General features: G+C 35.0%; 1 protein-coding gene across 14 annotated transcripts in view; it reads right to left on the reverse strand.

The window, feature by feature from the left end:
- The window catches only part of PPFIA2 (PTPRF interacting protein alpha 2), a 516856-nt gene that overhangs the window by 341601 nt on the left and 161495 nt on the right, over positions 1-13760 (reverse strand). For 2 of the 14 annotated variants that reach the window (XM_055236865.2, XM_055236864.2), the window contains exon 1: positions 9038-10034. The exons of 11 other annotated variants lie outside the window; for them this stretch is intronic. In XM_055236865.2, the coding sequence (XP_055092840.1) occupies positions 9038-9118 (81 nt within the window). In that variant the 5' untranslated portion in view covers positions 9119-10034. Of the gene's footprint in view, positions 1-9037; positions 10035-13760 lie in introns of those variants that run through there. One more of the 14 variants, XM_063615111.1, reaches the window with a different exon arrangement.

Below are 13760 nucleotides of genomic sequence, written 5' to 3' on the forward strand. Positions count from 1 at the left end.
ACTATATGACACTAAGTAAGACATTCTTCTTTTTAATTTGTAATAAAATTCATCACCTATTTACTAATCATGGTTTTGTATTAGGCACTCTGCTTGATGTCTGTGAATTAACAATGAGAATAAGGACGCAGCACCTGCCCTCATATAACATACAGCCTAGCTAACTTGTATTAGGTAGAGACTTCTGCAAATGGAAGAGTTGTGACTTCCTATCTGGAGCCCCAAAGGCTACTCATTGATTTCTATGGTTGCTATCACTGATATACAGAACATTCTTAAATAAACAAAGCTGTGTATTTATGACAGATGTTTTCCTTGAGTTGCCCTTTATATCTTTCAGTGCAATTTCAGGATATAAGTTTATTGGCAATTTGATTATAATAAATAGGTATTTGCAACTAGGAAAATACTATCAGTAAAGATTAAATGAGGGGGTGTAGCCTTATATTTAAAAGCTTTAAATTTAAAAGCCTTAAATAAAAGCCTTAAATTTAAAAATAAATAAAAGCCTTAAATTTTATAAAAATAAAAAATACATAAAGCCTTAAATTTAAAAGACTTAAATAACGGCCTTAAATTTAAAAATCCAGTGAGGCAATGTTTTCAAGTTATGGAGACAAATTTCTGTAAATGTCTGCCCTAATAGATAAACAGTATTGGAAATAACATAGTTTAGAATACTTTTGTTGCTGCATGTAATAATTAACAGTTTAGGCAGCAGAATATAATGGAAAGAGCATGGATTTTTGTGTTTCATAGCTCTGGATTCAGACAGAAACTATATTACTCCCTCTTTGCATTATTAAATGCTGATTTGGGTACCTTCATGGACCTTCATTTTTTCATCTCTAAAGTGGGAAATCACAACAACTCATCTGCATTTTTTTTAAAAGCTACTGAATTGTTCCTTCTGTTCTAGTCCAAATCCCAACCAAGGAAACATCCAGTATTCTAACAGTAAATCCAAGCTTTTATTTCACTCCTCACTGAAAATTCTTAAATCCAAATCCAAGGTCTTAGGGATTACAGTTAAAGCTATCTTTATATTTTGGAGGTTGCATACTTTATTTTTAGCCATTTCCTGTCTCTAGGTTATGTTCCAGCTATTTTAAACATCTCTTGTATTATCTCTGCCATTCACAAGCATGAACGCATACAATTGGGTGACAGGGCAAAATACTGATTCTCTCTCTTGGCTGGGAAACTCTGCCTATATTACTAGGTAATCTTGCAGCTAAGAGGTATTCTGTATCATCTATATATTGTTACTTTGTCTTCATTAATTTTATTTGAACACATAACACATGCCAAGTATTCTGAGAGGTATTTCCAGACGGATTTAAAATTTATCAACCGTAAGAAGTTATATGGTCCTCCAAATAATAGAAAAATAATGGCAGACTCTTAGGTAGCAACAAAATGATAGAATGTAGAAAATCTGGTTCTTTGATGAAAAGCCAAAATTGCCTCAACCTCATTTGATTACAGAGATATGGTGCTATCCATATACTAATTATCATTAGTACCTTTTTTTCTTTTTCTTATTTTCTTTCCAATTTTATTTATCTATTTATTTATTTTTGAAACAGAGTGATAGGGTTTGGCTGTGTCCCCATCCAAATCTCACCTTGAATTTTAACTCTCACAATTTTCATGTGTTGTGGGAAGAACCTGGTGGGAGGTGATTGAATTATGGGGGTAGGTCTTTCCTGTACTGTTCTCATGATAGTGAATGAGTGTCACGAGATCTGATGGTTTTAAAAATGGGAGTTTCCCTGCACAAGCTCTCTCTCTTTGCCTGCAACCATCTATTTAAGATGTGATTTGCTCTTCCTTGCCTCCCACGATGATTGTAAGGCCTCCTCAGCCATGTGGAGCTGTAAGTCCATTAAACCTCTTTTTCTTCCCAGTCTTGGGTATGTCTTTATCAGCAGTGTGAAAATGGACTAATACAGTAAATTTGTACCAGGAGTGGGGTATTGATGAAAAGATAATCAAAAATGTGGAGGCAACTTTGGAACTGGATAACTGGCAGAGGTTGGAACAGTTTGGAGGGCTCAGAAGAAGACAGGAAAATGTGGGACAATATGGAACTTCCTAGAGACTTGTTGAATGACTTTGACCAAAATGCTGATAATAATATGGACAATAAAATCCAGGCTGAGGTGGTCTCAGATGGAGATGAGGATCTTTTTGGGAACTGGAGCAAAGGTGACCCTTGTTATGTTTTAGCAAAGAGACTGGTGGCATTTTGCCCTTGCCTTAAAGATTTGTGGAACTCTGAACTTGAGAGAGATGATTTAGGGTATCTGGCGGAAGAAATTTCTAAGCAGCAAAGCATTCAAGAGGTGACTTGGGTGTTGTTAAAGGCACTTAGTTTTAAAAGGGAAACAGAGCACAAAAGTTTTGAAAATGTGCAGCCTGACAATGCTATAGAAAAGAAAATCCCATTTTCTGAGAAGAAATTCAAGCCAGCTGCAGGAATTTGCATAAGTAACTAGGAGCTGAATGTTAATCCCCAAGACAACAGGGAAAATGTCTCCAGGGCATGTCAGAGACCTTTGTGGCAGCCCCTCTCATCACAGGCCCAGAGGTAGAGGAGGAAAAGGTGTTTTCATGGGCTGGGCCCAGGGTCCTTCTGCTACATGCAGTCTAGGGACTTGGTGCCCTACGTCTCAGCTGCACCAGCTGTGATTAAAAGGGCCAAAGTTCAGCTCAGGTTGTTGCTTCAGAGCGTGGAAGCCCGAAGCCTTGGCAGCTTCCACATGCTGTTGAGCCTGCAGGTGCACAGAAGTCAAGAATTGAGGTTTGGGGCCTTCTGCCTAGATTTCACAGGATATATAGAAATGCCTGGATGCCCAGGCAGAAGTTTTCTGCAGGGGTGGGGTCCTCATGCAGAACCTCTGCTAGGGCAGTGTAGAAAAAAATGTGGGGTCAGTCTGTACTGGGGAACCACCATTGCTTTCCTCCAGACCCCAGAATGGTAGATCCACTGACACCTTGCACTGTACACCTGGAAAAGCCACAGGCACTCAACACTGGCCCATGAAAGCAGCCAGGAAGGAGGCTGTACCTGAAAAGCCATAGGGGCGGAACTGCCCACGACCATGGGAACTCACCTCTTGCATCAGCATGAATGGATGTGAGACATGAAGTCAAAGGAGATCATTTTGGAGCTTTAAGATTTGACTGCCCTGCTGGATTTCAGACTTGCATGTGGCCTGTAGTCCCTTTGTTTTGGCCAATTTCTCCCATTTGGAATGGCTGTATTAACCCAATGCCTGTGCCCCCATGATATTTAGGAAGTATGCAACTTGCTTTTGACTTTACAGGCTCCTAGGTGGAAGAAACTTGCCTTGTCTCAGATGAGACTTTGGACTGTGGACTTTGGAGTTAATGCTGAAATGAGTTAAGACTTTGGGGGACTGTTGGGAAGGCATGATTGGTTTTAAAATGTAAGAACATGAGATTTGGGATGGGTCTGGGGTGGAAAAATATGGTTTGATTCTGTCTCCATCCAAATCTCATCTTTAATTGTAACTCCCACACTTCCTACATGTTGTGGAAGGAACCCAGTGGGGTGTGGTTGAATTATGGTGGTGGGTTTTTCCTTTATTATTCTCATGATAGTGAATGAGTCTCATGAGATCTGACAGTTTTAAAAAGAGGAGCACAAGCTCTCTCTTTGCCTACTGCCATCCACTTAAGACATGACTTGCTCCTCTTTGCCTTCCACCATGATTGTGAGGCCTCCTCAGTCACAGAGAACTGTAAGTCTACTAAACCTCTTTTTCTTCCAAGTCTTGGGTATATCTTTTTCAGCAGCATGAAAACGAACTAATACACAGGGTATCACTCTGTCACCCAGGTTGGAATTCACTGGTGCGATTTTGGTTCACTGCAACCTCTGCATCCCAGGCTCAAGCGATCCTCCCACCTCAGTCTCCCAAGGAGCTCTGACCACAGGAGTGTACCACCATGCCCAGCTAATTTTTTCGTACTTTTGATAGAGATGGGGTTTCTCTGTGTTGCCTAAGCTGGTCTTGAATTCCTGAGCTCAGGAGATCCACTTGCCTCAGCCTCGCAAAGTGCTGAGTACAGGCATGAGCCACCATGCCCAGCTAAGTATCTTTTTGAATAAAATTTCTTCATGCAATTGAGATTTTCAGTTTACATATTAGTCTCCTATTTCAGGTGCTAATCCTATCTGCCAAGCATGAGACTATATACAAAGAAAAATTTAAAGTTCTCTTGGTAAAATAAGAAAAACCCCAATTAATAAAAATTGTAAAGAGGTATTAAAAATCCTCAAAGACTTTGGCTAGCTACCATAGAAATATTAAAAAACAATAAAATTAAAAATTTTCCTTGGTCACTCGTATCTGTTACATATTTTTAATAATCTTACTTTGTGTGGTACCCAAGCAAATTTACATATATACGTCTTTAGATACTGTCCCTATTAATAAATAGTTATGTCTCACTAACTGCCTATATAGTTAAAAGAAAAATAATTTGTTGCTTACTGTGTTAAATTTTAATAGGGAAATCACTTATTTTTGAAATGTATTTTCCACCTTACAGAAATATTATCGGTCTCCATGTATGAGGAGCATAGCTTAATAAAATGGTCTTGGGGATTATAACAAAGCATAAAATTTGCTTTGGTAGCAGTATGAACAAATAAAGAGGAGTTTTTACAAAAGGCATTTAATACAGTGTACAGGAATGGGTGAAGGCTTCATGGAGGAGGTAGTATTTGAGATAAGTCTTTAAGAAAAATTTTCCAGTGAGCACTTTGAGTGAAGAGGCAAAGACAATCACACAGAAAAGCAGGCAAACAACTTTCTAGGAAAGAAAGTAGAGTGTCTGTCCCATACCAGGAAGGTCTTTTTTATGCCAAGCTGGGAAGATAATTTCTTTTAAGGCAGTGATCCCAACTGCTGGTACTAGTCCGTGGCCTGTTAGGAACCAGGCTGCAGAGCAGGAGGTGAGCAGTGGGCAAGTGAGCAAAGCTTCATCTGTATTTACAGCTGCTTCCCATTACTCACATTACCGCCTGAGCTCTGCCTCCTGTCAGATGAGCGGTGGCATTAGATTCTCATAGGAGTGTGAACCCTATCGTGAACCATGCATGTGAGGGATCTATGTTGCACCTGCCTTACAGAAATCTCATGCTTGATGAGTTGATGAGGTTTCATCCTGAAACCGTCCCTTCTCCTCCCCCTCTCAAGTTCATGGAAAAACTGTCTTCCACAAAACCAGTGTCTGGTGCCAAAATGCTTGGAGAAGAGAAGAATTTTAAGCTTGGAAGCAGGAGGTTACTATGTTTCCAAACCTGTAGCAAAGCTTCTTTCTCGTTTTCAGTAGGTACGTAGAGTTAGCCACTTCTACACATAGTTCTGACAGATAATGTTATTAATGCTAGGATGCAATGGCTAAATATATATATGTATATATATATATATATATATATATATATATATATATATATATATATATATATATATATCTTAAACAGAAATAATTATTCTATGGGCCCAAGAGATAAAATGTCTTCTATAAGAAATTATTCCTTTGGTTTGAAGAAATGGGTTGCAAACTTCGTTTTGTTTTGTATGTGATAGTAACACACTGTTTGTTGTTATTTATGAAAGTTTTCACAGAGAACCCATGAATAAAAAATGTAAATGTAGAATAGAGAAACTTTGTGAGCCTCAAAAGAATTGTTTCTTGGCCTGGTGGGGTGGCTCACTCCTGTAATCCCAGCACTTTGGGAGGCCAATGTTGGAGGATTGCTTGAGCCCAGGAGTTCAAGACCCTGGAAAATATAGTGAGACTTCCATCTATACAAAACATTAAAAAAGTAACTGTGTGTGGTGGTGTGTGCCTATAGTCCCAGCTACTTGTGGGGCTAAGGTGGGAGGATCGCTTGAGCCTGGGAGGCTGAGGCTGCAGTGAGCCTTTATTGGGCCACTGCACTCCAGCGTGGGCAACAGAGCGAGATGCTGTCCAAAAATAAAAAATAAAAAAAAAATTCTTTTCCCTACTGTTGCTAGCAAGTACTGACAAACTCCCAAGAAAGTTTAGGACTGGGCAGATACGGTTTGAAAACAGGTGGGTGAAAGTATTTAATTTCTAGGAAATGAGGGGAGCCATGGTGGTGCCCAGGACATCTGGGAGGAGGAACACATTAAGTCATGACTAACCACTCAGTAGGGTTATTAGAGCAAATAGATGGTATTATTTACAAAGATAAAGCTATGAAAGAACAAATGTAGAATCATGTTGAGATATCATTTTTATGGACATAAAGGTAACAAAATTCACTGTGTTTATATATATATATACTTTAAACAAACATATATATATATATTATATATGTTTGTTTTAAAGTAGGTTTTCCATTTGTATATATTTGAGTCCTACAAATTGACACTTCTAATGCATAAGAATACTGCAAATATTATTTTCCTCTAGTAGCTCTTAATTTTAACTTTTGTCAATTAAAGGGCATTTTAGAAACTACACTCTAGAACTTGACTTTTGATGAGAAGTCATTCATTAGACATACAGTGCAAATTGAGTGCCGGCATCATCCAGGGTCGAGGCACCTCTGAGTAGAAAACTGCAGGCACAAGTATATTCACAGTAATATAAAACTGATGATTCACACTTAAGGGAATTAGCTTAAATTAAGTGTTACATATTCTATTAAAAAAGGCATATGTGTTTGCATAGAAGTATGAATGTGTTTGTCTAAATGAAAGATGCAATGAAGAGCAAAGTCTTGTACTAAGAATATCCTTCAAATTCTTATTTGTTGCCTTTTCACCTTTGAACTACTTAGGTCAAATATATTCTAAATCTTACTCTTAAAATGTGATAGCATACCATGTCAGAAAAAAATGACAGGATAGTTTGGATGTTTAATGAGAATATGGAGCTAAAACACAGTATTATTCATGCTAAGCTCTCTTAAATATATTTGCATATGTTAACTCCTGTGCTAGAATTATTTTAAGGAAGTAAGCATTAAAATCCCAACTCCTTGATGCAGAATCATTTTAGAAGTACATTTGCACCATTTCATAATGACAACCATTTTTGAAAATTTAATCATTTTCTCAAGATACAGTTTTTGACAAATGGTCTGTTACTTTACAGCATCTCATTTGTTTTTATAGCATTTCAACCAAAGAAAATATGCTGCCTCAATATGGGTTGATGTATATAGTAAGAAAATCATTTAATTCTTTATAATCAATACATAATTCTAATAATCATTCAGTATAATTGTAATAATCATTTAATTCTTTCTTTTGGAAAAACAAAGCCAAGAGTTGACTATTATATACCTTAATCTTTGTGCTTTAAAAACCATCTTTCTTTCACCAAAGGCAAAAACAAACAATAGCAACAAAAAGATAAACATCAAAACTTAAACACATATTGTCTGTTATAGACCTCAGGATCAAATATTTTAGGAAATTAAAAATGTAGAAGAACAGAGTTTATGTTTGGTAAAATTTATATCTTATCTTAATTCCTACGGTTTTTACAAGAATATGTTATTATCAACAAAAAGGGGTAGGTAAAAATTGTTGCAGTCTGTTTTCAAAGAAAGTCACCTGCCAAGAAAGGTGTCAGCAAGATCTTTACTGAAAGAATTGTAAAAAGCCTCTGTCATGACCGAGCATATGGTATGAACTGACCCTTAAACTTTAAGAGACTGAAGTAGAATACCTAATGTCAAATGCCACCCAAAGAGCCAGCTGCAGGATATTGTAAGAGGTGTTCATATCTCAGTGTACAGAGGAGAAAAAAAAGTAATAATTCTGTACAACAGCCCCAGGGCACTTGCATTTTGAATCACTGCCACAATAAGCAGATCACCAGTAGGAAGAGAATATATTTTGTAAAACCACAGACTTGCACTATCAGTAGACATCAGTGTAAAACAGAAGAGGCAACAGAATTAAAAATAGAAGTATAGGAAGGGGAGAGAGAAAGAATAATTATATCTACTGCCTACAGTTTGCAAAGGCAAGAGACTTATAATTCAGATGTGCATTTATTTAGAGATCCCTTTAAAAAATTTTGACTACTTTATTATATTAATTCTCTACGCCATTATACTTATTTTTTCCAAGTATGGTATAATTATACAGCCAAAATAATTAAATGTCAGGCTGTTTGTGTTTCCATAATGTAAAATATACGAGGAAAATAATTTCATGTTCCCTTTTCATATAACGATGATATGACTGAATTACAAAGTAAATCTTAGTAATGAAAGGCATAATTTGAAGATTAAAAGAAGATAGAATCTGATCTAGTTTAGACCTAGCCATTTTCTAGACTGATGGCTGATTTATTCACAGGCAATTGAAATACATTTAGGAGGTAACAGCTTTGGAACTCACATTTATATTATAAATCATTTTGACTTTTGTGTAACACAGAAAATCTTCCATCTTAATGAGTTTCTACTCTATTTCAAATTGGAACGCATACTAAACTTGGTTCTTAAACCTCCTGTATTGTTTATTGTCCTTATGTTATACACATAAGAAAATTAAATAATGGGAATTACGTTAAACTGTGTATATTAAATGCAAAATATTTTTCTAAGCCAAGAGGACTTAGTTTGCAAAGTTCATAAAATGTGTTTTAATCTTACTCTTTCTGCGATGCACAAGGAAAGTAACTCTACAATGCTTATCATATTATAACCATAAATAACAATATCAGGAGACACAACACATCTCATAAACCTTCAAGGATGACACTGTAGCAGATTTAAGGTTCCTGTGGAAAATTGTTTTCACTATTTTTTTTAATTCACAGAGACTCCTACTGCCATCCTATACCCACAGTTTAAAGTAGATTAAACTGACATGCACATTATTCATTCCATACATTTTCTTCAATACTTCCACCCTTTTTAAGTCTTTCTTCCTTTATATAGCACTTTGTTAAAAGTTTGACAATACATTAACTTACTAAGTAGTGAAGCCATTTAAAGCACACTTACTTGAAAAGTGTAAAACCGGGTCCCATTAGGAGGATGCACTTTAGGGGAGCCAGAAACGGTGTTCATATCCGAGAAAATCATTTCTGATCACTGAGACAATATAATCCACAAGGAGCTACAGATGCAGAGCAGACAGCTTAGCGTACAGATAAATCCGTGCATGCATTGAGGGAGACTAGAGGGTAAAATGAAATCTGCCCCATCCTTCTTAGATATACAGTGATAGCATTTTGAATCGTTCTTCTACATTTGAAATCTTAGCTGAAAGATCATCAGCCACCGACCTTTTGTGAAGCTAGTTCTCTAGAACATACAATGTTTTTTTAAAAAATTAAAAACACAGAAGGAAAAAAGCAAGAACCAACGATAAATGGAGCTTGTGCAGAATCTGGCAGTGCTGTGGACCTGCCCATCTGTTCTCAGTGATAATCACCTCCCTCCACCACAGTCTAGCAGAGTGATTATGCTAAATATCCTGGTTAACCAATAACATACAGTTTCATTTTAGGGAAGCATGCACAGTGTATTCAGAGGACCTCTTCTGACTAACCTGAAGCATGTTTCATATACTGTTGAAAGCTCTATTTAGTAACAAATTGCTGTTTTATCACTCTTATTTCTGTATCTTTCTAAATCTTTTAGTCACTCCCAGACTTTTCAACAAGATGTGATTTTTTTTTTTTTTTTACAGAGCCTTTTTTTTTTAAGGGAGTTCTTTTATAATTTATATATCAAAGTATATTACAGCTGGCCTGGACATTGAGAGGCAATTGCATACAATTCAGTGAGACTGTATATACTAGGAGTACTATCAAATAAAATGTACCAAATATTTTCCACTTTTCTGAACTGCTATAGAACATCATGAATACGAATGTAATTATTATGATCTCATTTCCCCCATCTTAGCTAAAAAATCATTATGTTTGACAATCAGTGCTTCAAAAAGTACCACATATTTGTTTTAAATAATCACAATCTTATTTCATATACATATATACACACAATAATTAATAAAAAATATTTAATACACATGAAGATTTTCAACTCAAAGATCCAAAAATATTGAATGCAAACATGTAGGTTTTGTTGCAAAATATGTTCTTTTTGTATATCTTTAACAAATTCTTCAATTTGTATAAAAGATCATATTCAGATGACTTGACAACTTTTAGAGGTAAAAATAAATGTTCCATTTACACACATGGTTCAAATGTGGAGACTTCAGTAGGATAGGAAACAGAATAAGCCAAAAGTGGTGTCTTTGTGAATGTATCTAAGATGACATAGTCATACATAATGAAAACCACCTACTTTAAACCTGAATGCTGTAAAGGATGATGATTTACACATACAACCTAAATTATTATTCATTAGTATTTCTGATTCTCCACTTATGCATGGAGTTTATAACATCAATGGAAAGGATGCAGAACAGTGATCCTCAATTCTTTAGATGGGACTCCTACATTCTGATAAATGAAGTATGTAGGTAATCATTTAACTAGCAAACTGCTAAATAAACCAGAAAATTATTTTAATAAAATCTGATTTATAGAAAATCTGCAAAGAAAGTACAGAGAATTCCTGTATATCCTTCATTCAGTTTTTCTAACTGTTACCTTACATTAACTACGGGACACTTGTCAAAACTAAGAAACTGATGTTAGTGTATTATTATTGACTAAACTCAATACTTTACTTGGATTTTACTAGTATTGCCATTAATGTGCTCTTTGTATTTTAGGTTCAAATTCAGGATACCATATTTACTTAGTTGTCATGTCTCTCCAGTTTCTTTTGGTGTGTGACAGCTTTTCTTTATTTCTCATGACCTTGATGGTCTGGAGAAGAATTGGCCAAATGTACCATAGAATATCCCCTAATCCCATGAAATCATACATGTTTGCCTGTTTTCATCCTGATTACACTGGCCTATGAATGGATAAGCACACCACAGAGGTGAAGTGTCCGCAATCACATCATAGTAGTGGTACATGACATCCACATAACATTATTAATGATGTCAACCTTTGTCATTTGACAAACAAAGTTTTTGCCTGGTTTCTCTACTATAAAGTTACTATTTTTCCTTTCCCATACTCTGTTATTTGGAAAGTAGTATACCCTCAACAGGGGTGGTAAGAAATGGCGGAAATTAAGCTTGGCCCCCTGGAAGACAGAGTACCTACATATATTAAATAGATTTCTTCTGTAATGGCTGGCCTCTTTTCCTTCAATTATTTACTTTTTCAGTTATTTACTTATAACAGTATAGACTCATGTATATTTACTTTACACTCTGGTTTGAAATTTAATATTACATAATTGAATTTGTTTTTCATATTTTTCCAGCTTTAATCATTGGTAGCTCCTTTATTTCAGGTTGTCTCTTGTGTCCCTTGACATGTTCCTATCCTTTTGTTTTTAGGGCACTCAATGATTATTTTTTAAAAATGGTTTTTGCTTGCATAAACCACTTCCGATTTGCTGAAACTATTTATTTCCTTAACTATAACTCTAATTATTATTGTGAGTAAACTTGAAAAATTATGTTTTATTTTCCAGTAATTTTTAAGCAGCTATATTATTCAATTTTTTCAAATTAATTATTTTTCCCTTCTGATATCTTAGTCCACATGGGATTTATTCAAATGATCATCAAATTTTTTAAATGACTATATAGATTTACTGGCTGTGGAAATAAGTTATATATGTGAAATATTCTAGATATGTGTTAGGATCTTACTTCCTCTTATGGTTAGCGAGGCCATGTAACTCACGTTCCCCACAGAGCTATGAGTAGAAATAATCTCTCAAACAAAAACCTCAAGGTTTAAGAGCCAAGTTTTAAGAAAAAAAAGTTTGTCAAATAGATTTTTACCATGCAAATATAAACTCCATGTACTTTTATGTTTGCCTGTAAACTGGGTCTAACACAATTGAGATCAGAAAATTCACCAGATCCCTTGTTATTGTAGAGGAACTCATAAATCAAATGTTTTTGGTAAAATATCACATATTCTTAATATAATCTCATGTATTGTCTGCATTTGCATCAGCCAGAAAACTATTGTATTTTAGCTGGGAATTATGAAGCTTTCCAGCCAATAAGAATACACTTTCTTTTTCATATTTCTCTGGTGGGGGAGGAGAGGAAAATAGTATAGGTTAATGTTAAAAGAGGGAGGAGGGAGAAATAGTACTACTAATATATAATTATTTTAAGTACAATGCTTTATTCTAAACATTACTGAAATTGCCAAAGTATACAATTTTTCCAGAACATTTTTTTCCTATAATTATTTTGATAATAATGTTATCTCATAATTCTGAATGTCTATTTGGAAACAACTCAATTTTCTCTTCTGCCTGGTAGCAATAGGGGAGGTGTTGTCCAGGTCTAAAAATTGCCAAGATGTAGAATTATTCCTTGTCTATTGTGGTTGAGACCAAAGCTTATACATCAAGGTATGGTCCCATCATTCTCATTCTGAAAGCCATGAGAGTTGGAGTTGCTGAAGGATGGAGAAGTGTCTGTCTCCCTAAAAAACATGTCCCTTTAACTCATGTTAACTGCCTAAAGGAAATAATAAGTATTAAATTTAGTCAGGGACATTTGACACATTTTTTTTTTCTGTAGGGAAGCCCCATTCAGTGAGGCCTAAGAAGTCCTGATGGGCAGGAACTGAACAGTCTTGGAGCAGGCTCAGAGCTGTGCTAAGTTCCATGCCCAACATTTCATCTAGTACTGTACTTTCCAAACCTGGTTGGTTTGTACCCTTAGGTGCATACAGTTTGAAAAACTATGAAGCCTCTCTTTGTCAAAATTTAAATATTTTCAGAGATTTAAATTACAGTACTTCGTAGGTATTGACAGATGATACTCATTTAAATGCATCAAATGGAATAAAGATGATCTAGCAATTTAATCCCCATCTTCTATTAAAAAACTAAAGAGCTCTTAAAAATTGAAATGTTATACCATCCCTTCTATTCCTGCAACTTTTTTCCTTTTCTCCTGCACATAATTTTATTTTACTATACTGTACTATCTTTCTATATTGTGTGCCTTAAAAAGCATTTTATCAGTAATATTATATTTTGTTGCTGCAAAAATATATACACTTAAAATATTTTTCTTTTTAAATTTTAAATGACTACATGGTTGTAAGTGTTAAATCTTATCTCTTGAAATGAGTAGCATTCACAAATATTATTACCATACAATGAACCGGAACAGAATAAATATATTAAAATGCTGATAAACATAGAAAATACAATATTATGTCTGGATAATACAAAAAATGTATGTTTGTATGATACAACTGGAGTTTCATCTTTTTTAAACTAGCTTATGTTTCAATTCAAACATCCTATTAGAATTAGACAGAGTCCTAATTTTCAGTTTTGTAGATTTATTGTTGAGAAACTCTGTTCCCAGAAGTAAGTAGATGGAAAAGAAAAAAGGTTGTGTTGTTGTTATGGTTTTTATCAGCAATATTACTCAAATTTTCTAACTTCATCTGCATATATACAGAATAAAAATATTCAGAATAAAAGTATTTTATAATAATCATTAAATACCTTGATTAAATCAACCTCCAATTTTGTTGAAAGCTAACAACCAGAAAACATCTGGCTTTCAAAAAAGATTTGTTATGTAGCTATTAAAGTCATTCACTTTCCTAACACCTAAATCTATAATTTGAGTGGCTTCTTA

The sequence above is a fragment of the Symphalangus syndactylus genome, chromosome 13, assembly GCF_028878055.3.
Source record: "Symphalangus syndactylus isolate Jambi chromosome 13, NHGRI_mSymSyn1-v2.1_pri, whole genome shotgun sequence".
NCBI lineage: Eukaryota > Metazoa > Chordata > Mammalia > Primates > Hylobatidae > Symphalangus > Symphalangus syndactylus.